General features: G+C 32.3%; 2 protein-coding genes across 3 annotated transcripts in view; one reads left to right on the forward strand and one right to left on the reverse strand.

Annotated features, from left to right (window-relative positions):
• The window catches only part of Ush2a (usherin), a 748,724-nt gene extending 744,019 nt beyond the window's left edge, over positions 1-4,705 (forward strand). Inside the window, exon 71 of the mRNA XM_026388000.2 lies at positions 4,616-4,705. Within this exon, the coding sequence (XP_026243785.2) occupies positions 4,616-4,705 (90 nt within the window). The remainder of the gene's footprint in view (positions 1-4,615) is intronic.
• Positions 4,706-8,447: 3,742 nt separating this feature from the next.
• Positions 8,448-24,910, reverse strand: part of Kctd3 (potassium channel tetramerization domain containing 3) — a 51,617-nt gene continuing 35,154 nt past the window's right edge. The window contains exons 13-18 of one of the 2 annotated variants that reach the window (XM_026387984.2): positions 23,589-23,759; positions 19,913-20,068; positions 14,545-14,641; positions 11,386-11,570; positions 11,167-11,299; positions 8,448-10,137 (exon numbers count right to left, since the gene is read on the reverse strand). In XM_026387984.2, coding sequence (XP_026243769.1) covers positions 9,576-10,137; positions 11,167-11,299; positions 11,386-11,570; positions 14,545-14,641; positions 19,913-20,068; positions 23,589-23,759 — 1,304 coding nt within the window. In that variant the 3' untranslated portion in view covers positions 8,448-9,575. Of the gene's footprint in view, positions 10,138-11,166; positions 11,306-11,385; positions 11,571-14,544; positions 14,642-19,912; positions 20,069-23,588; positions 23,760-24,910 lie in introns of both variants that reach the window. The other variant, XM_026387983.2, reaches the window with a different exon arrangement.

The raw sequence follows: 24,910 nt of genomic DNA on the forward strand, positions 1-24,910 counted from the left end.
AAACAATAACAAAAAAAGATCCAAATAAATAAAATTATAGGTGAAAAAAGAAAAATTTACAATTGATAATACAAAAATTCAAAAGATTATTTTAAAAAATTATATGCTAAGAAATTGGAAAACCTAGAAAAAAATGAACAAATTTCTGGACACATAAGACCTACCAAAATTTAACCATAATACAAAATAGCCTGAATAAGCCGAAAACAAGTAATAATACAAACTTAGCAATAAAAAGTCTGCCAGCAAATAAAAGTCCAGAATCAGATGGCTTCACCTCTTAATTTTACCAAAATTTTGAAGAACTAAGACATGATAAGGACATACACACAAAAGAAATTTGTAGACTAGTATCCCTGATCGACAGATATAAAAATTCTTAACAAAATACTTGCAAATTGAATTCAAAAGCATATCAGAAAGATCATACAACATGATCAAGTTGATTTAATTCCAGGAATAAAAGATGGGTCAAAATACACAAATGAGTAAATATAATAATCACATAAACAGAATGAAGTAAAAAAGTTACATGATCTCAACAGATGTAGAAAAAGCATTTGATAAAACCCAATGTCCCTCCATTATAAAAGCCCTAAATAAATTAAGTAGAGATGGATCATTTCTGAACATAATAAAGGCTATACGTGACAAACCCATAGCCAACATCATGCTGAATGGGGAAAAATGGAAATTACTTTCTCTAAGATCAGGATCAAAATAAGGATATCCACTCTTACCAGTCTTACTCAATACAGTACTACAAATTATAGCCAAAACAATTAAAACAAAAGAAAAAATAACAGGCATACAAATAGAAAAGGAAAAAGTCAAATTATCTCTGTTCATAGATTATATGCTTCTACACATTGAAAAACCTTAAAGACTCGATTAAAAGACTATTAGAACTATTAGAAAACAAGGAGGGGGGACTATTAGGAACTGATAAGCAAATTCAGTAAAGGAGCAGTATACAAAGTCAACATACAAAAATCAGTAGCTTCTATATATCAATAATGAATTTGCAGAGAAAGAAATACCATTCATAATAGCTCCCACCCCACAACATAGTTAACTAAGAAAGTGAAAGACCTTTACAATGAATATTACAAAACACTGAAGAAAGAAATTAAAGAAGGCACTAAAAGTTCAAAAAGATCTCCTGTGTTCATGGATTAGAAAATTGTTAAAATGTCATACTACCCAAAGATATCTATAGATACACTGCAATTTCTATCAAAATATCCAAGACATCCTTCACACAACTAGAAAAAAAATCCTAAAGTTCACATGGAAGCACAAATGACTGAATAGCCAAAGCAATCTTGAGGAAAAAGTAAAGCTGGAGGCATCATAATTCGTGATTTCAAGACATACTACAGAGTCTTAGGAACAAAAACAGCAGGATATTGGCATGAAAACAGACACCTACACCAAAGGAACAGAAGTGACAACCTGAAGCCAATCCATGCGTTTATGGCCAATTGATTCTCAACAAAGTTGCCAAAAACACACAATGAAGCAAGGACAGACTCTTTAACAAATGGTAGATGACCCCATGCAGAAGACTGAAGCTTAACTGTCACTCACCCTGTACAAATATGAATTCAAAATCAATCAAAGACCTAAATGTAAGACCTGAAACTGAAATTACTAGATGAAAACGGGGAAATATTTCATGATACTGGTGTAGGCGATGATTTTGTGGATAGGACTCGAAATACAGAGGAACAAAAGCAAAATTCAACAGATAGGATTGATTATATCAAACTAAAAAGCTTTTGCATATCAAAAGAAACAATCAGTAGATCAATGAGACCTATAGAGAATGGGAGAAAGTATTTGTCAGTCAATCATCTGACAGAGGTTTGATATCCAGAATATGCAAAGAACTCGAAAAGCTTAACAACAATAACAAAAAGTAATCAAATCTAAAATGGGCAAATAATTTGAACAGATGCTTCTCAAAAGAAGAAATATAAATGGCCAATAACTAAATGAAAAAAGGCTCAATATCATTAATAATCAGAGAAATGGAAATCAAAACTACAATTTCACCCCATTAGAATGGCTATTATCAAAGAAACAAAACATTAAAAAATGCTGGAAAGGATGTGGGAAAAAAAGGAACTTATATACTATACATTAGTGTAGCCACTAATATATAGTATATATTCTATAGTCTAGCCACTACGTACAGCAATATGAAGGTTCCTCAATAAACTAAAAATAGAACTACCTATAAGATCTGTGTAATCCACTCCTGGGCATAGATCTATAAAGCATGAAGTCAGTATACAAAAGAAATACTTGTATTCCACATTTGTTGTAGCTAAGAAAGGGAATCAGCCCTGGTGCAAAATATGGTGTATATATACACAATGACGTATTATTTAGCCATAAAGAAGAATGAAATCCTAGCTGGGCATGGTAATACACATGTGTAATCCCAGCTACTCAGGAGACTGACACAGGAGGATGACAAGTTCAAGGTCAGCATAGACAATTTAGAAAGATTCTGTCTCAAAATAATTTAAGGCTGGGAATGTAGCTCAGTAATAGAGCATTTGCCTAGCATGTGTAAGGCCTTAGGTTCAATCCTCAGTACTGAAGGAGGGGGAAGGAAATACTGTTATTTGTAGGAAAATGGAGGGAACTAGATGACATCCTATTAAATGAAATAAGTCAAACACAGAAAGACAAGTTCTCTGTCATGTGGAAACTTAAAAAAAAAAAAAAAAGACAGAGAGAGAGAGAGAGAGAGAGAGACCGGAAGTAAAAGAGGATTACGAGGGACTGGGGAGAGTCCTGAAGGAAAGAGGGAGAGGGCAGAAGAAGGGTGGATGGACATGATCAATGCATAATATACACGTGTGCAGAAATATCAGTGAATTCTCTTAATCTCTATAATTATCGCTAATAATTCTAAGAAAAAACAAAAATTATACATGTGAATAAACAAAGACTCAAACAGACTACACTTCACTAATTTGGGCAGAAGAGGACTACAGATACTGGAATTGGCCTAAAACAAGACATAAAGTTCAAGCACCTGTTTAACTAAAAAAAAAAAAAAAAAAAAAAAAATCATTTTTTTCTAATGGTTTACTATTGGAAGAATCTTTAAACAGATTAAAAAGCATCAGAAAAATCATGTTAAATAAGGGAGTTACTATTTATAAGCTTCACCTTTCATAAATTCAGTGCAGTGATATAAATAGACTCTTTGAAAGGTAACTTCATCATTAGCTATTTGTTATGAACCCCCTAGTGGCTGAGATGAGTAAAATCCTAGAACTTTCACCAATTGTCAAAGGTGCCCAGGTGTTTGCTGGAGCATCATCAGTCCTTTGGTCTAGTTGAATATAAACAGCCAGCTAAGGATTTAACTTCTGTTCACTCCTTTGAGGTAGAATTTTTCATCTCCATTTCTTTCAACCATCTGCTTCTGCTTTTGGACTCTTCATCTTTCCCAATTTTTTACTTTTCCTTCATTGAAGAGTCGAGGACTTCTATGAACCTTTCTTGATTTGTGGAAAATAATAAAGAAAACTGGCTCGACATTCCCTATCACCATCAGAAAGTATATGTCAGTCCTTTGTGCTTGTTTAGAACAATTTATCTATCTACCAACACATATATATAATAGAATCATGAACTTGAATGCCGAAAACAACATAAACTATTCAATAATTCTATTGCAGATATAAAGTTTTTAAATGATAGGGATAGTTATATTAAGTTGAAACAAACAGTTGCTAAAGGATTATTTTTAGCATGTAAAATGGCAATTTTAATAGCTTAGGTGAATTATTTTAGTTAATCTTCATAAACTACAGGAGGTGTTACTATCATCTTTATCTTTATAAAAGGAACTGAAGTTTAGAGAGATTAGGGACCGACCCAAAGATACACAATAATTTTTTTGTAGGGTTGGGATCTTGAAAACATCACCTTAATATAGATCTTCCTTTTGTGACTATTACACTACATTGCCATTTTTGCTTGGTTTTTATAGTACTGGTAATAGGCAGTGTGCAAAGGGATTTAATGTAGACTTTTGAACTTGCCCAGTATTTGACAAGTTTTCTGTTCATTATAAAATTATATAAACATTACTAACCCTATTCCATAAATACAAAATATGATGAGAGTAGGAAGCAATATAGCTCTTCTGCTTACTGTTTGAATTTAATCTTTTGTTTAAAAATTATATACACAGGCTGAGTATATAGTTCAGTTGTTAAGAGTGCTTGCATCAAGTGCACAAGGCGCTGGGTTCAATCCCCAGCACTACAAAAAAGAAAAAAAAATTATATACACACAAGTGCATAAATATCCCCTATTTACAAATGAGAGAATGAGCTTACAAAGGTTAAGATAATACTTAAAAATGACATAAACACATTTTGGATTAGTCTGAATTTCATGTCTCTACATGATGTGGTCTTTTCAGGAGGGTAAATTTAAAGAAAGGACTGTCTTAAAGCACATCTTAGTGCTAAGAATAGGATATTAAATTCTGAGTACTATTTATATTGATAGACTTATCAATTGACAGCAGATACTACTGAGAACAAATATTGTAATCAATGATAATTGGCTTACTTTTCAGTATGTGGACGAAGAGGACCTGATGAATGCCATCAAGGGCTTCAGCTCGGTGACCAAGGAACACACCACATTCACTGACACCCAATTATGAAGAATGGAAACCTGCCCAACACGGTCTGGGCCTAGGATTGCAGAGGCCCTGTGTGCCTTTACTGTTGGTTTATTACAAATGAACATAAGAACATAACTTAAGTGCTGAGAAGCCACTATTTGTTATTTGGGAGGTTTTTTTGAAATTGTTTTCTAATAGTTAAGAAATGATGCTTTCCTGGGGTCTCAAAGTAGGAAAAGTGTATCTATGAAAATATTTCTTTTGATGACTTATTTTGTGTAAGATAAAGCATGTAATTTTCAGTAAGCTCTGGCAGTGGTGCATTGGCTAAATGAATAACTGGTGGCAATTTTCATATGGCCCAGAGCTGTTACAAATGAATTATGGAAGTTGCTTGTTTAAAAAGATTCTGTTGAGAGGATGTTGTTGCTGTTCCTCCAATCAGCTAATTCCGTTAGGACTGATATAATCTTGTAAGGAAATGATATCCCAATTTCAGGCCATGCTGAATCTCACAAGGAAACTTTGTACTGTTGATACTCACTTAGCTAACGATTCTAGTTAACAGCAGCATATAACTTACTCTCAAACGTCTGCTCTGGCATTTACGAATCTGGAGAATCAAAGTAAACAATTTATATATTCCATTTGAACCACTGTTTTTATGTAACATATTTTACATAGTTTTGAAACTCCAAAGTACTGATTTGTGGAATTCTGTCAATTCATTGAATACCACAGGACTCTAACATCCTCAAATTTTAGCTCATTTCAAATAGAAACTACTGTTCTACCTTAGTTTGACCTATATAAAAAGTTAAAAAGTGAAACTTTATATTTGCTACTCACAATTTTGAAATTGTTAAACATATTTATGTGATTACAAAACTATGTGTTTGTATAAATGTATATCAGATACTCTCTGAACTATATACCTTCCTTCCAGAGAACTTTCAGTCTAGAGTCGGTAAGAACAGATAACATGCAATAGTACTAATTTCTATGGTTAAAATTTTTTGAAACCTGCTCAATTTGCACTGCTGAAAAAGTCCTTATAAGCAATTCATTGGTGAAAGTACTATAATCAAGGAAAAACAATTTTTGTCATCAAAATAATATTGAAGATATTTAAATTTGTTCTGCCTGAAAAACAACGTAAGAAAACCTCTTTTTCTTGGTTTTAATGCTTCCAGGAAATTATTTTCAATCTGTTATACAATAGTCTGACAATACTTTGTAAATCTATGTCCAGAGGCAGTTTGATTTTTGCAAAGTTGAGCTGGCAAAAACTTCTGCAGGGATAACCTTACTTGTTCTGCCTAAAAACTATGAATTACCCCTCTGGTCCAAGAGTCAAAGACTGTGAACTTTTGTAGGTACTGAGACTATCCAAAATTGTGGGAGAGCAGCTCCTAAGAATGACAAACTCCTAGACATAGCTTGCCAACTGTGTCAAAGCACACATCAGTATTAAATAGAAGTTCTCTGCCCCTTTGTTATATCTTCTATACACAAATCTGAAATGATTGTGCATAGTTGGCAGTAGAATTATATTTTTTTTTCCCTCGCCAAAAGTTTTATACATAGTTTTGGCTAGTTTACGGATTTTTATTTCCATTTGCTGATTCTGGGTCCATATGTTGTTTAAAGCTAACAAAAATGACCCTTCACCAAGGCTGAATGTTGACCACATAGAAGCTACCTGTCACAAATCTGTATTCTTAGTCTACAGTTCTTCAAATGGGATTTTCAAGTCACAGGTGAACTCATAAGAGTTCATTCTTGTTTTTGAAATTTGATACATTCATCACTGTATAATTTTAAAGGCATAGTTCTAAAGTTGAAGAAAACACAAAACAAAACAGGAAGATTTATCTTAAATCATTCTTCACTTAATCATCTAATCACACTTTGTTATTACCCAAATTTAGTTAACTGAATTATTTACATTTGACCACCTAGGTCAGGATAAAAAGCGGTTGTACAGCTTCCACCCAGAGTACTACCCTCAGCAATATTCATAACTTAAATTTATTTCAGAGATTTTACATTTAATTGGTATTGAATGCCAAGCCTATTATACAAAGTTATGCAGACCTGAACCCTCCGAAATTCTGATTAAATTGGTCTGGGATGGGGTTAAGGTATCTGCACTTTTTAAAACTTCCTAATGTTTAGAACCAATGAAGTAACCTGGAAGAAATCATGAAGAGTGGGCTTGATGTTCCCTGGCCTACTGCCTTTCCCTTTCAATAATCAATTCTCCATGAATTGCTATTCTAAATCAGATTCATGTCTTATCACTTGTACAGGCCACATTCTCAGCTTAATTTAAAAACTACCATGTTTTGTTATTCCTAATACTGTTTGATATGAGTTCATAGTTACGTTTTTGTAAGCTCTACGAAGAACTGTGTTTACAGATGATCTATTGTAATTTCCATTAAATGGAGAACCTAAACACGAATCTGTTATAGTACCTTATACTGATGTAAAACTCATGCTGGCATCCATATAAAAACAATTCATCTGGAAAAACCTGTAAAAATAAATAGTACAAGCGAAACAATTCTGTAATAAGGAACTCAATTATGTAATATGAATAGTAGTTGATTTCCAAAGCACAAATATCATGTAAATTAATCAATATGGTTTGCTTAATAAATATTTAAATGTGAACCAAGTTTTATTTAATAAACTTACGAAAAAGCAATCTAAAAATCCTGAGTTACACATAAGAAATGATGATAAAAAGATGTACTCATTTAAGGAAATAGGATGCTATTGGTATAGTCTCAACTGAGGTATATTGGAATAAACTATGGCACTGTTTTCAAAATGTGAATCCCAACCACCAGATATTCACGTTCAAAAAACTGGAGGAAGGCTTGGGCAACCTTAAGTGTCTATCCTCAGGTAATTATGATAAAAAAGCCTGGATGAGAAAAACAGGAACAAAACCATTGGCTTTTCTAACAGGAAGATATGGATTCAAAGGTGGTTCAATAGCTGAGTTATTTATCTTTTGTGAGTCTCAGTGACCTGTGAAATGAGAATACTTATCAACTGGTATAATTCACTACTTGGAAATTAATTGAAATTAATTGAAAAACTTTTAATCATGAGAATTCTAATTCTGTTCTCACTATTCATCAATCATACAAAATACAGATGCATTTTAATTTTTATTCTAGTTACAACAACCTTAATGATATTGGTATAATGAAAAATTTAGGCAAGTGGGAATACTTTGCTTAAGGTTACAAGGTGCCAGAGTAGACTCAATTCTCTGCTCTCTAATCCTAAGGTTCAATCTCCTGTAAGTATATGAGAAAAAATAAAATGGACCTATAATAAAATGCAATCCATGGTACAGTCAGCTACCTTTTATAATATTTTGCTATATAATAGCCCTCATTATTTTTTTAAGTTTTCTTTTAGTGGTAAATATTCCAATTTTTCTGCCTTAATTTCCTTAGTTGTCCATCCAACTTCCACACAAATGTGATTATAATGAAAAGGGCATAAGATGAATCCTTAGTGACTTTGAAATTATGCTTTGCCTAACCTTTTTCCTTACTGGTAATATAACTTAGTTTTTCTATATATTCTCCCTCTCCATTTTCTTTTTATAGGAAGAAGCCAAAAAAAAAGAAAAAAGAAAAAAGAAAAATGATGTAGGTTCACTTCAAACAGAATAACAACTAAAATCATTGTGTCTAAATTTCTTTATTTGATTCAATTGATAAATAAATACAAGATAATTTTTGTGAAACCACTGGTAATATAGTAAACTTTAAAGAATTTATTTCAATTTTACTCATTATATTTCTTGGAATGGGAATATATACATTCTTCAGCAATAAATGCTTAAAGGTTTAAATTTGCACTTACCCCATTTACAGAAACTTGAAAATCATTCCAATTAAATGAAAAAACAAATTCTTTTTCTCTAACAATTGAAAATATATCCAAAATAACACTTTTACAATAGCCAAAACTTTGAGCCAAAAACCCAAATCTACAATCTCATAACTTTAACAAAGTGGCCTACATTTAAGTTATTTTGATTATTAATACTTTAAAAAAAATAAAAGGAAAGGTGGCTCTTAAAACAAGGCAGATTAGCAACTGAGTTTTCCCTTCTGGGCCCTCAAAGCTTTGCCTTTGATTATTATTCTTATTTCATCTTTTCTGAAATAGACAATTGCTCCAACTTGAAAGAAAGTTCACATGGACTTTTTGCACCATTTTCAGGAACAGCTCTTTCTACATGGTGATGCATGCTAAGACTTAAGAACTTCCAACAATGAGAATCAGAAAATGACCCACGATTAAAAAAAAAAAAACAAAAACCTAAAAGTCTTACTACACAGTGGAATCTGGTATTCAAAATAATAGTGTTTTTTAATTACATGATATTTTTTCACAAATGTAGCACCTCATCAAATATCTGGTAAACACACTGAAATCACAATAAGGGTTGGGAGACCAACTTTCAAAAAGAATTGTTATTCACTTAAGATAACATTGCAAGACAAGTCTCAGGCACAATAAAGATTAGGAATGCAGTTGGTTCCCATGCTCCAGGGAATATTCGTCTGTATGGACACCATCCTATTAAGATGTGGTACTATGATAACAAAACCAACAAAGAGTAGCTAAACATTAAAATGGATACTGCTTTGCAAATAATCTGTTAAATGTGTTTGTAAAACTAAAAAACCTTCCAAAACATTAAGAGATATGATTATTTTATCTCCTTATTCCAGGTAATTCTGTTAAAAAGATAATAAATGACACCCAATTTATCTTATAAAGCCTCATTGTAAAAACTAATGTACTGAAATCCAGGAAAATTTAATTTTCATCTTAATTCAACAAAACTACCATTCATTTTAGTGAGTTTTCACAAACTGTACTCTTGACCTGAAGAATCACTTTTTTTATGCCTCGGAGATGGGGTGGTCTTTGTAGGGGAAGGGGATGCAGTACCAGGCGAGTCGGTTCCTCCATCAGAAGTACTTGGTGATGATGCCAGATAGGGAACTTTCTTTCTTCCAAGGAATCCTCCCCCTTCAAATCCTCCTTTCTTCCTTAACTCCACTTTATTTTCATTTTCATCTTCTGATGACCTCTTCTTGGATTCAGAAAAAACTTCAGCTGTTTTATGTACCTCTAATCCACTATCCAATTCTTTCAAACTTCTGATTTCTGCTCCAGGAGACTTTCTCTCAGATATATTGCATTCCCCTGTTGCCCCCTTCACTTCAGCTTGTATTGGACCCAAATTACCATTTTCAGGAGCAGCTCTTTCTACATTTTTGTTCAAATTAATAGTCTGGAAGTCTCTATAACTATGAAAGCTCTCAGTCCTTCTTGCCCTTGCTAACAAAGGACTTTCTCTGTAAGGCCTCATGGAACCATAAGTAGCTGCTTCATGAATGGTTTCATGGTGCTGAAGCTGAAGGCTGAAAAAGGTTTTAAAAATTATAGTTCAGATTTCACCTGCAATTTCTCAGGAGCATATCTCATTAATTAAACTACCAGTAAAAACATATATATAGTATATTATATCCACATTTCTCCCTATAAACCTGTATTTTTCAATAGGGTGTGGTGGGGCATGCCTGTAATCCCAGTAACTGAAGAGGTTAAGGCAGGGGGATCACAAGTTCAAGGCTAGCCTGGGCAACTTAGATCCCATCTCAAAATAAAATAAAAAAGGGCTGGAGATGTAGCCCAGTGGTAGAGTGCCCCTGGGTTCAATCCTCGGTACCACATGAAAATTTTTTTTTAATCAAGCAGTCATATATAAATGTAAAATTACCAGCACAAATAATACCATAGATATATCGTTAAGCTAGACTTTTAAATAGCTGGAGAAAAAATAAAAACTTCAAAACCACCAAGGAATCAATATAATTCAGTTCTTCATATTTCAAAACATTTTGTTAATATGGGAAGAAAAAACAGGGCATACTATATCATTGTATTGAAATACGTAATGCCTAAAATATAAGATTATACAAGGTAATATAATCACTTTTGATAAATATTGTTCTGAAACAAGAATAAAAACTCTATATACTAAGCAAGGTGAGATAGGATTTTCCTATTTTCTTTGAGTGAAATCTTAATTACACAATGGGCATTCAAACTGGCAGCAATTCACGAAGTAAATTAAAAGGCAAAAAGTGGTGGCTGGGGTTAGAATGCAGAGGTAGAATGCATGCTTAGTACTAAGCATGAAGCCCTGGGTTCAATCCTCAGCCATAAAACAAACAAAACCCCCAAAACCAAAAGGAAAAAGAAAGAAAAAACTGGTTTCATATGAAAAGAACCAGATAATGCCCAATTCATATAAAGAAATTTGCTAAAATAGAAAAAAAGAATATTAACAAAGTCTGCACTGCTTTAAAAATATGGCTTTTAGAACAACTATGTGATTATGTCAGTTAATTTTCCCCAAAACAATCATACCCAGCTCTTCAACTTACCTAGAATTTGATTCTCGAAGGCGGCTATGCTGAACCACAGAAGTTGCTGGACTAATATTAGGTGTAGCACAGCGAGATGTGCTGAGATCACATTGATCTAGTAATTTGAGTAGTTCTTCTTCAGTTGGACCACCTACATCTTAGGAAAGCAAACAATCATTATAATCTCTGATGTTAAAAGCTTGCCCGTGACAAACTTCTTTCCATGTGGGAACCTACCCTTATCTTCACTTTTATTAACCATATCCATAGCAGTGGTCAGATCCCACATTTGAATGCTGCCATTTGTATGGCCTGTGAACAAGTAGCGCCTTGGCCTTGAGCCCATCCTACTGGATCCCTCACATTCTCTCACTGTAAATGAGGATATTGTAGTACAGTCAACAGCTTGGATCTCACATATTCTGCAAAAGACATTGTACAGTTATAACTGGGGAAAGAAATAGCATCTTAATAGTTAAGATGTTCTGTTCTTATTTGCAAAGATACAGTTGAGTACATAGAGGTCAAAGAAAGTCAACATGAAGAAAATTCAAGTTTTGTTCCTTTGACACTAGAGAAAACAACTGAAAAAAAGCAATACCTTAGGTTAAAAAAACAGAGCTTTGATGAGAATGAACAATTCTTTAAAAAGAAGCTGTGAAAAAAGAAAGCAAGCATGATAGAAAAGATCTTTTTCAAGTCATTAAAATTTATATGCAAATTTTAAAAATCTGAAACCAGGAAACCTACACCTCTCTATAGAGACAGAGATAGCCAATGTTGTATTCTCCATTAAGACACTCCTTATCAAAGCAGTTTTATAGCCATTTATTGATTTTCAAAAAGGATAAAAGAGCCTGAAATGGAACAATTATTATCCACCCTGACAAATGAGGAAACCAAAGGCTAATGTGAGCAAAGGATTTTTCCCAAAGCCATAAGGGTTAGATGAATTGTAACTCAGTGAATTATTTATCTCAGTTTACTTCATAACAGTGTTTGAGGCACTTATTTAAAAAAAAGAAACAAACAATTAGTACCAAGCAAATGTAAGGTGAAAATTAAGGAGGAAGAGGAAATACCATCCAAATAAATATAAGAAACGTAGTAGGAACAGAACATGAAGCTTAGATCAATTTCCTAGTAGGCAAGGCAAAAGTTGGCGGGGTGGGGTGGGGGGAAGGATGCAAATTCCTACATGCCCATATACAAGGTGAAACAGGCTATGCTAGTCTCACTGCTGATCTCAAGGAAAATGCTTTTTTCACCACTGAGTCTGAGGTTTGAAACAATTATTTCCTAGACATTATTAGATCAAGGAATTTCTCTCTTTTGGTTTAATTAATAGAATGGTTTTTATTTATTTATTTTTAGTTGTTAGATGGACACAATACCTTTATTTATTTATTTTTTAAGTGGTGCTGATCGAACCCAGTGCTTCACGCGTAAGTCTTGTGCTCTACCACTGAGCTACAACCCCAGTAGAATTTTTAAAAATCATAAATGTGGGCTGGGAATGTGGCTCAAGCAGTAGCGCGCTCGCCTAGCATGTGTGCGGCCTGGGTTCGATCCTCAGCACCACATACAAACAAAGATGTTTTGTCTGCTGAAAACTAAAAAATAAATATTAAAAAAAAATTCTCTCTCTCTTTAAAAAAAATCATAAATGAGTGTGTAATTGTCAAATGTTTTTTCTATTTATCAAGATAACTTTTCTTAATACTGTTAACAAGGTGAATAACATGTATTTTTTAATAATATTTGTAAATTGATTCTTTTAAAGCTAGATTTTTGTCTTATGTTTAAAATAAACACATCAACATTTATATATGCATGAAAATACAAATGATTTTGCTTTTTTTTGTATAGGATAGACTCCTTAGGATATGTCTTCAAATTTTTCTACAAGTATTTCCTTTCATTTTACTTTTCCCTGTTTATAATCCCAATTCTCTTTAAATAGCACACTTTGGTTTACAAAAGCTTCATAAAGGGCTGGTCTTCTATTTGATTCTACAAAATAACTTCTGCTTGTTATTTTAATAACTATAGGACTTCCTTTGGAATGATACACTTAAAAATAAATAAAATTTGTTTTATCATGCAAAAATTGTAGTTGATTACATAATGTCTGAAATAACAGAAGAGGGTGATGTGAAAAATTAATATAGAGATATACTACATTATCAGAGCATAATAGTTTAAATAAACATTTGGCAGCTCCTTCAATAAATATGCACTGAACAAACACCAAATCACAGTGATTTATAACATGCTGAAAAAAGGCAACCAAGAAATTTTAAAAACATCAATAGCATAAGTAACATTAAAAAGAAAACTAATAATGTGCTTAATGACTCTTGAAGAGGAATTTTAGTTTCTTCACTTGTTTAACATGCAAAAAATAGTTTTTAAAGAAATGCCAATCTGAGGTTACAAATAATATTTTAAAGGAAATAAAATTTCAGTCAATGCAAAAGGAAGAGAAAAACTTCTATTGAACAACTATTATAGTAAGGGATTATGCAAGATATTTCACATTTTGACTCATTTTACCTTGTCACGTTATACGATCAAAATAGTTGAACCTTATTTTGTAAAGAAACCAAGGCTAAGAAAAACAAAGTAACTTAAGCTTATAGCCAATGAAAGGAGTGCCAAAATTAGAATTTTATTCATCTGTCTGTATCAAATTCACTCTTCTTCACTTAATGTTTGAATAGAAATCATTTCTGAAGATGAAATCAGAAGAATACTGCCAGTGTCATATAATGATAAGAGCAGCATTCTCATTGTGCAAGTCAGGAGGTAAATACATAAAGGCAGCATTCTTGTTCTCATGGAGACAATTTCTTTCTATATTCAAGTAGACAGAAGCGGGGAAATGCTATAAAATACGAAATGAAATGGGTGCTAAATGGTAAGCTGTGCCAAGATTATGCAAATTATAATTATATTGATCAAGGTTTAACTGCTTTATCATTTTTATTCTACAAGGGAACACTATCAGAAAACCTGTAATATATTTTATAATATAATGTATGCAATTTGTGATGAGATGGGAAATATTTACATTCTAGGGTGTTTGTTTTCTTAAGAAAAAACTGAATATTTTTAAGAAAAAATAGTTATTTTTGGACATGAAAGAAGTTTACTATGTCCCTTTTTTTTTTATTGTATCACTAGTTCTTCCTACCTGTCCACAGCATCTGTAAAAATCTTAATGAATCTTAGAGAGTAAGTGCTAAGTAAATTGTTTTAATGTTAATTTATGATAATAATGAGATAATGAATAGATGTCTCTCAATTTTTCTATTGCACTCTTTCATCAATATAACGAATTATGCCATGCATCCTGTAAGATAGCATTTCTTCATCTTTAGAGTAAAGTATTACCTTTTCCCAGTAGATGAAAGTCTTACAAATAGTTTGTTAGTGATGGGAACAACTTTCTGGATAAACACCTGTTGATCATCTCGTTCTCCAAAAGGCCCTTGGTCATACAACAGAAAATGTCAAAAGAATTTAATTAGAATGTAATTTAATTTTACAATAGGAACATTAATATTAATACCCCTCTACCAAAAAGAATTTCTCACACTACTAGTTTAGCATTGAGTTTCAAGTCAAAATCAGACACAAAAATGCAACGATTCAAGCACTTCAACTTGCATTAACATTTTTAGAATACACAATAATTCAAAATTATATTTTATGCACTAACACTATAAAAGCTGAAGGCAATAGTCTGAATAAAGAGCCACATTAAACAGCACTAGAAGGAGAGCTGTTAAAATATTTACTATCTTTGGGGATGTGCTTAGATTCTTTTAACTTAAAAAGGGGATATGGAGGTATAGATCAGAGGTAGAATGAATACACCCTCAGCATGTACAAGGTCCTGGATTTGATCCTTAGCACTAAAACAACAACAGCCCCCACCCTACCCCCAAAAAGGGGAGAGAATGTACAAAGTCAGTCACTTCATGTATTCATTTTACTTTTCTGAAAAGCCAACATGCAAAAATCAAAAATATAATTCTGTTTAACGCCACTAAACAGAAACAACTTCACAGAGTAATTGGTAAGCTAAAACAGACATCAGCAGCAAAGTGTAATATGAAATCTGCTGCAGGTTGAGTATCCCTTATACAAAATGCTTGGAACTAGAAGTGTTTCAAATTTTGGATTTTTTCAGATTTTGGAAATTTGCATATATATAACAATGAGCTATTTTGGGGTTGGAACCCAAGTCTAAATATGAAATTTGTGTTCCACATACACCTTATACACTAAAGAAAACACTATATAATATTGCTAATAATTCTGTACATGAAATAAAGTTTCATGGTATAGGATTTTCTACTTTTCATGTTGGGGCTCAAAAAGTTTTGGATACTGAAGCATTTGGGATTTAGATTTTTGGAATAGGTACGCACAATCTAACAAAGACAGATTCAATTATTTTCACTTTATTATACTGAGCAAGGCAGGTACATACCTATTATATTTTAGAGAGATTCCGAACAACAACATAAGAAAACTGTTAATATGCAAAACTTAACAATACAATTTTAATGAATGTCTTCCTATTATACTCATTAGCTAAAGTACCCATTTATTTTCATATGAAGCATATGATAAACAACAAAAATTTTAAAGACAATAATCCAAATTATCTCATATGAATCATGCCTATTTAATAAATGAAACATCTTTATGAGTAGTACTTTATTTTGCTTACTATGTGCCACAGTGTAAGTGCTTTATTCATCAAGTACTAATTCACCCTAATAATCATAATAACCACGTAAAGAAGGTCATATTATTATCACCATTTTACAGATGAGAAAAGTAAAGCACCAAGAGACTAGCTCACCAGAGGTCTCATAGGTCCTATGGGATAGAGCGTGTTATGATCTGGATGTGAGTTGTCCCCCAAAAGCTCACATGTGAGACAATGCACAACAGTTCAGAGGAAAAAATGATTGGATTCTAAGAATCTTAATCCAATCAGTGATTTAATCCCCTGATAGGGATTAATTGAGTGGTAACTAAAGTGGTAATTAAAGTGTGGCTGAAAGAGGTGGAATTGGGGCATGGCTTTGAGTATATATTTGTATCTGGCAAGTAAAGTCTCTCTCTCCCCTTCCTGATCACCCTGATGTGAGCTGCTTCCCTCTGCCACACTCTTTCTGCCATGGTGTTTAGCCTCACTATAAGCCCCAAGAAATGGAGCTGGCCTTCTCTGGACTAAGACCTCTGAAACCATGAGCCCTCAAGTAAACCTTTCCTCCTCTACAGTTGTTCTGGTCAGATCCTTTTAGTCACAAAATCAAAAAAAGCTCAATAAAACAGAGCTTGAACTCTGAGGAGCCCAAGCTATATGGTTCCAGTCTGGCTCTTCACTAAACTATGCAGTTGCTGAATTATTGGAGAACCTTCTGATGACTAATTCTATTGGGAATGATAGTCCTCATTCAATAACTGTTAACAAAGTCAAAATAGTAAAATAGTAATGATGAATAAAATACGTAGGACTGAGAAGATTATGGAACTGTATCTTCACTCCCCTTAAACTTTATATTCACATTAAATGCTCCCATAACCTAACTCTTCATACCTTAATCATCTGATGACCTCAACCAATATATAGATTCTCCAAACTCTCCCAAATTGGCACCTTCCTTGGAACACAAAATAAGCTCATATCTTTTCTATTTTTGGTGGGGAGACAGGAAGAGGAATCAAAACTGAGCTCTGAACTCCCTACTTGCCTTTTAACTTTTTTATTTCATGGTCAGCTCCAATATCTACTAATCCACTACCCACTGCAATCTAGATTTTACCCACAGCATTCTCAACTGTGTTCCACTGTTCTGTTTGTCTATCCCTTACATTATTTATTTATTAATTTTAAGTATAAGAGGAAATAAAAATCTCTCTGCCCCCTTTATTTTAGTGGGCTTTAAAGTTAATTCATAGGATTGTTTGTTATTTTTATATTCACATTACACTTATTTTCCCTGAACAATCCCTACCAGAGCTTTCACTGCTTATTATTATTTGGTACTGAGGATTGAACCCAGGGGTGTTTAACCATTGAGCCTTATCCCCAGCCATTCTTTTTTTATTTAGAAACAGGGTCTCACTGAGTTGCTAAGTGCCTTGCTAAGTTGCTGAGGCTCACTTTGAACTCTCAATCGTCCTGCTTCAGCCTCCCAAGCCACAGGGATTATAGGCGTGCACCACCAATCCCAGCTTCACTAATTCTTAAATGCTGATGACTCATAAACATAATTTCCAGTAAGGTCTCTTACCCTCATCCCTTCATATCATGGAATATCCACAGACACCACTGCTCAAAATATATCATCTGAATTCACCTTCCTTTTCAAAAAAAGCCCCACTTTCTATATTTCTTTATTTCAGTTAATAGAATTCAGTTACTTCATTTCCCAAGTAAGACCCCTGAGTCAGCTTAGACTCCAACCTCTCTTGAACTTACCACATATGATCAATCACCACCATGCCCGTTAGTTCTTTTTTTTAAATATATTTTTAGTTGTCAATGAACTTTTATTTATTTATATGTTGTTCTGAGAATCGAACCTAGTGCCTCATACATGCCAGGCAAGTGCTCTACCACTGAGCCATAACCCCAGCCTGCCCTTCAGTTCTTACTGAATGAGTTCTTTTTTGATAACTAATAATGGGTGCCTTGCGTCACTGTTCTCTAAGCCTTCTTGGACATGCACATGAAAAATGAACTATAACACTAATTAGGTATCACTGTCAAAATTCTTCAAAAGCTTCCCATTACTTATAAAGATAAAATCTAAATTCCTAAGTTTATTGTACAGAAAGGCCTTCCATTATGTGGCATTTGCCTATCAACCCAGTCTTATCCCTATATTCTATAATCCAGTACTTAATGACCTTTTTGACATTTTCCAAACTTTCCAGGTTCTCTGGGCTTGTGTTCTTTTAATGTTCTTTTTGTTCTAGCATAAATATTCCAACTCTAGAATCTCCAAAATCCAACAAAAACCTACTCATGCTCCATGTGTCAGTTCAAGCACTAAGACCTTGCTAAAGTGTTCTTTATGAATGTTAGTTTTCATCAATGCTAAGTAGGGATAATATCTACTTCATATTATTGTCAAGAAGATTAAATATACTGTTGCTATCTCTGCTGAGTGCTTTTAGCTCCCTGCCCTTAAGCATAATTGCACAAAATGCGATTGTTTTCTTTTTATTCCCACTGCAAGTACTATTGATTGATTTTCACTGTACTGTATTTTTTTAGATTCCTAATGCCTGGAGAAAAACTACTAAATAATCACTTGTTGGATGAAAAAAATACAAACTTCCAGTTCCCAGCAACATGTAGGGATATAAGATCACACAGCAATTGCTAAAACTGAGGCAATGAACATTATTTTTACTAAATATACTAAGACTGAGGTAGTACAATTGTTTTAAAGCATTTTGAAATCTTTACTATGGGAACATATTCGTAAATTTCCAGTATATGTAAAATTCATAGAAAATCAATTCTAATGTACTCCTTTTTATCATAAGTTTCACTTACATAAAATAACTGGAAAGGTATATTAGGTAACCAATAGCTTCTAGAGAACTATTGTAGGAATAGTAAGATACAATTACACATATAGGAGATTCTTTCAAATGAGCCCCTGTGGGAAATAATCTGTCTCCATGATGACTCTGTATATGTATTTGTGTGTGAGTTCTCATTCATAGTATGTATAGTATAGAGACATATATGATTAACTTTGCATGCCTTTTACTGAAATCAGAGCATCAATGAAGTCATAATACATTGTTTCCTAATGAATATTATAATACCATCCAAATAACTGATTATTTTAAAATATCAGCCTTTTTCTAGCTTCAAATTTTATTTTCAGATCAAATAAAAATATTAAAAGTTTTTGATGGTCATCATTATACAAAATACATGTACGAAGATGTAAATTTGGTGTCAACATACCTTATATACAAACAGAGACATGATAAATTGTGGTATAATGTGTATTAAGAATTATAATGCAAAAAAAAAGAGTATAATGGCAAAATTTGGCATGAACATACGTTATATACAGAGTTATGAAAAATTGTGCTGTAAATGGATAATAATAGATGTAATGCATTCCAATATTGTCATGTATCTAAGAAATAAATTTAAAAAAATAAAAAGTTTCATGTATGTATGAAATAAATTTTAAAAATAAAAAATAAAAAAGTTTTAATATCAAGAATGAAAGCTAAAATAAAAATATTAAGTTTGAAATGTACACAGATATTATAGTTTTAATTATAAACAAAAATTGCTAGCATTTGAAGATGACATAAAGTGAGGAAACACTAATAAGATAAAAAATTTGCTCTTAACTTTTTTTTAAATTTTAGTTTTAGATGGACATAATAACTTTATTAATATTTTTTATGTTGGCTGAGGATCAAACTCAGCGTCTCACACGTGCCAGGCAAGCACTCCACTACTGAGCCCCAGCCCCAGCCCATCTTATATAACTTTTTAAACAATGAAAAAATACTTCAATATTATAAATGAATTCACAGAATCTAATGAGAAAAATGCACTAAAACTATTTTGAGTTTCAAAATTGAAATAAAAAATTCATATTTAAAATTTATTTTTAGATTTTACTATAGTTGATATACTTCTTCTGAACTATCCACATAATATTTGAAAATTTCCCCAAATAATCTAACTTACCTATGTCATTTCCAGAGGAATAGCTACCATGACTTTCTGTCTCCTCCAGAGACAATATCTTGAATGATGCTAAAGGAGTGGAACCTGGCTGAGTAGAGATCATTCCTCTGAATCGTGTTACTGTCCATGTGCGGACATGATTATTATCTGCACAGACTAGAAGAGAAAAAGAAAACAAAAAGGTTACAAAGTACAGATTATAAGGGCAGTACCAAAATCACTTTTTTAAACACATTTAAGCTTTTCACTATGATCTACATTAAATAGATCTTAGTACATTTTAAGTAGCAAATGACATATTTATCATAGAATTATACTCAAATTGTACCTAGCTGAAAAAGGTACAAATACAAGGTAGATCATTAAATATATGGATTCTTATAAAATAGACTGTAAGGTTTAAATATAGGAAAGGTTAAAGAAATGTATACATAAGAGAAAAAATACTGATTATCCAAGAAAATACTGATTAGCCTATTCTTTGGTCAAACTACAGAGTTAACAGTTGCTTAGCTTATTTTTTAAAAATTAGAAACTGTTTCTGCTAATATTACTCAAATGTTAAATAGTCTAGATAAAGAGTTATATAAAAATTATTATTAAAAATGATATTTGTCAAATATAGGAACAGGAGCTATATATTGCCTACTCATAGTTATATAAAGGAACATCAAAATTCTATATTAGAGCTCAGCATTATTTTTGAGAGTGTGCTTTAAGAAACTTGTTCCAATTAGTCTGTTTTTTGAATTTAAATACTATTTAATGGATATGTAATGAAATATTTCCTAGTCTATCTCCATTTTTTTTGTCTGAATAGGTACTCTATTAAAAATTTTACATCAAAAACTAATATCACTATTGCTTACATTTTTGGTATGCCTTTGTAAAAAAAAATACTAATTTTCCATTTATAATGATTTTCGAAAATTTGTTAATGTTACAATGAGCTACAAACTCATCAGTAAACACTTATAAAATATCCCAAACTTTTTCCATATACACATACCATTTCCTACTGGTTTCTTATAAAATGACATATCAGTTATGTATTTTAAAGCACACTTTAGAAAAATGATCTAGTTTTAGCAAACAGCAACAAGTAACTTCTGATTATTTTTTATTCTGATGTAACAAAATTCTCATTTCTCAGAGCATTTTTCTGATAAAAAAAAGAAACATTTAGTTTCAGACTGTTTAATCAGTTACATGGGGAAAAAAATTCCTGATTTTCACTATTACGTTTACTGGGATTCAGAAAAATAAATACCTTTGGCTGACTCAATTGAGTCATAAGGATAATTTTGTTAATATTAATTAAATTTTTTTATTTCAGAAAGAAAGTGATTACATTTATACTCATATCCACCAGGTGGCAGAAAAACATAAATATGAATACATGAAGAACTCAAGATTTTTGAGTAAACTAGATAATTTTTTTGACTAGCCTATTTAAATTTCAAAACCACATGAAATTTTCATGTTAAAATACAAATTATAACAAGCAGTTCTTTAGCATCACATCCTACAATAACATTACCACCACCAAAATAACAGCAACTGCTACTATCTCTAAGCATTGTCATTTAAATATCACAACTACTGACAAAATAGTCTATATTCTCACAGAATTAAATTGCCTTATTTTATGCATCTGTTTATGCACATGTGCCATGGATTGTGCTGAGAAAAGGTGAGAGAACAAAAGTTCCTACAGGTAGAACTTCCTTTCTTGAAGAGGGAAATAGGTGTAAAATGAACACATAAATGATCAAATGCTAAGTCTACAAAGAAAACAAAGTATTAGAGAAGGTTACTGTTGATAGAGGTTTAGTTGATTTGTACTGGTGGCCAATGAACCCTCACTGAGGAGGTATTTGAAATGAGACCTGAGTAACAAGAAAGTGGCCAAAACATTATCCAGAAGCAAAACATTTCAAATAAAATGAATAAAGAACAAAAATTCTAAAACATCTTTAGGAAACAGAAAGGTCTTGGGCAAGAGAAACACAGGTGGGGAATTAGGAAGCAACCTAATAGGTAAATAGGATCTAGAATAGGAAAAGCCACATAGGCAATGGTAGAAATTTAAATTTATTTTTAAATACAATGGGAAGCCATTGGATATCAGGTCTGGATTATATTTCTAAGAGATATTTCTGCCTACTGTGTGGAATATGTACCATAGAGAGGCAAGATAAAAACATGTAAGAGTTGACAAGCTGCTACAATAACCTAAGGAAAAATGATAACAATGTGAATCACTAGACTGGTAGCAACAAAAAACCATCATATTTGTGACACATGATGCAGCAAAACCAATATAATTTATTGTTGAATTGCATGTACATGATGGAAAACATGAAAGAAAAATCAAGAGCAGTTCCTATATTTTTTTAAATAAATGAATAGATAATATTTTAATACTTGTATGGTTTTTTGAATCAGCAGCTAATCAATCATTAAAATGTTCTGTTTTATCTAGTTTCAATTTGAGATGCCTAATAAATGTAATCCAGTGATACAGACACTAGGTACACAAATTTCCACTCCCTGGATGACCACAAGTCAAAGAAGTATGGGATAACTGTCAATATAGATAATAATTACTACTCAAATCACCAGATAAGATAAGTAAAAAAAAATCCTCCAGGGAAATCCAACATTTAGTAATTGGACAAAAGAGAAACCAGCTCCCCAGTGGGGCAGGTGAGTATCAGATGAGTATTGCTTTATGAAAGCCTGAAGTAGAGACTCTTTTAGGAAGGCCTACTTACACCCCAAGCAATCAGACATGTGTGTTCATTTATTCATCCACGGACAAGATTTTGCTCCACTTGGTGTTTGATCATACAGAGAAAAACGTATAACCTTTTAGACATTCTTAAATAAACAAACACATTATGGGAAAATGTTCATAAAAATTTTAAGTTGGACAGGAATTGCTGTACAAAAGAGGTAAATGTTAGACTCCTCTAAAAAGCAAACTCGACTGATATACCTAAGACATTATTCAAAAAGTTTTTTTAGAAATCTATTGTATACAATTAATTTCTTAAGGGAATTTTACTTTGTGATCAAAAAGTAGTACTTGTTAAACAACAAAATTAGTATCCAATTTTCATATATCTAGGATCCAAATATGTGACTATATAAAATCATTTAAAAATTTTTATGGCTATAAGGAGCCACAAACCCACAAAATATTATTTTTTTTAAATAATCTTTTTATACAATCTACTAATTCTCAATATTTTTATGATGATCAAACAGTAAAATAGACATCTAAATCTACTTTAGCATTATACTGGTTGATAAGATAATCAACCAAATTTATATTAAAAATTAAACTTATAAAGCTTCTAAGTAAAAAAAATTCAACAAGGTTATAAATATTTTCAAATAAAATATACCATAAGAACAAAATATTAGAACAGAGAATAAATAAGAGATAAGATAGCTCCTAAATCTGTATATCCTACAACCAGGCAAAGTCAAAGAAATCTAAAAAAAGTCATAACATTTCTGTTATTAAACTTTTCTATCATTTCTTTTACTATATTTTCCTCACATAAAACTCTGCTAATAGTCTTAGTTTGTAAGAGTATAGAAAATAACGCACAGGGCAAAGTTCACAAGGGGGAAATGCTTATTGGTACTAACAGAATCACTTTACCAGATACAAGATGCTTCTCTGACAGCATGATTTTTGTAACAGGGCTTCGGTGAACTGTGAAAGTCTGAAAAAGCTGAGGACCCGACCCAACTGTCTCTGGGTGCTGTACAATCACTCGTACTGCTCCAGAACTTGTACCATAGGCGATCTCAATCCAGTTACCACTGACACCTACACAAAGTCAAAAGTCAACAGGTGGTATATTAGGCAAAAATAAAAAGAAAGTTACCCTTGCAAAGTTCCCTGTGATATCAGATGCAGAATAGGATTCAGAGCTTATGTGCAAAATCCACTCAAAGAAATCTTAAGACATCTCTGCCATCTTAAAATCAATATTTTCTTTACAAATCTTTTCTAACACTTGCTCCAAGATAAATTGCTCACCTCTTCCCTTGTACTATACATTAGGTTCTATCATGGTAATAATACACTAATCCCACACTTTTTTTCATGTATACCTGAGTCTATTCCTTATTGTTAAGAGATTGAATCATAATCATTGTTTTGTCACCTTAAAGAGTGAATGAAACACAGAAGGTACTCAATACATGTTTAAAGAATTAGTTAAGTCTGCAATGCCAAGACTGCCACTAAAACAATATTCCATATAACTTCTCACCTAGAATGAACATCACTTTTACTTGTCACAATACTGAATCATTCTTGAATAATCAAGTATTAAATATACTACTTAATACTTAACAGTTTCAAAACATTAGACTATGGAATAAATACACTCATTATATTTCTTATATCATACTGCTTCTTCTAATGATGTAAGGTTCAGCTGTGGTCTTCTTCTTCTTCTTTTTTTTTTTTTTTTAAATAAGTGCCAGACTCCATCACGAATTTAAAGACAAGATGGAGCTCAGTGACCTATATTTTTAAAAAGATTCACAGATGGAGAATCTATTAGCTACACTAGCAATTCTTTCTGTATTACCTAAAAACACATGAGAAGCACTTCATCTGATCTAAAAGATGACTGACTCCATTTTCATGCTGTTAAAAGTACTCTGGCCACCACAAAACAAAAGTGCTTTGATTTATAAAACTTTCCTAGTTTTATCTCCACTTATAAATTAGATTGGGGGGGACCCACACCCCATTCTATTATTTCTAGAGAAGGGGCAGGAAAACTTTCCATCAAAGGACAAATAGAAAATACTTTAAATTTTGCATGCCATACTGACTCTGTTACAACCTCTCAACTCTCATTGAGACAGAAAAGCAACCATAGACAACACACAAAACTTTTAACAAAAACAGCTGGCTGGGGCAGCATTCCACAGTTTGCTGACCTTTCTTCAAAAGCAATATAC

The sequence above is a fragment of the Urocitellus parryii genome, chromosome 9 (assembly GCF_045843805.1).
Source record: "Urocitellus parryii isolate mUroPar1 chromosome 9, mUroPar1.hap1, whole genome shotgun sequence".
NCBI classification, from domain to species: Eukaryota; Metazoa; Chordata; class Mammalia; order Rodentia; family Sciuridae; genus Urocitellus; species Urocitellus parryii.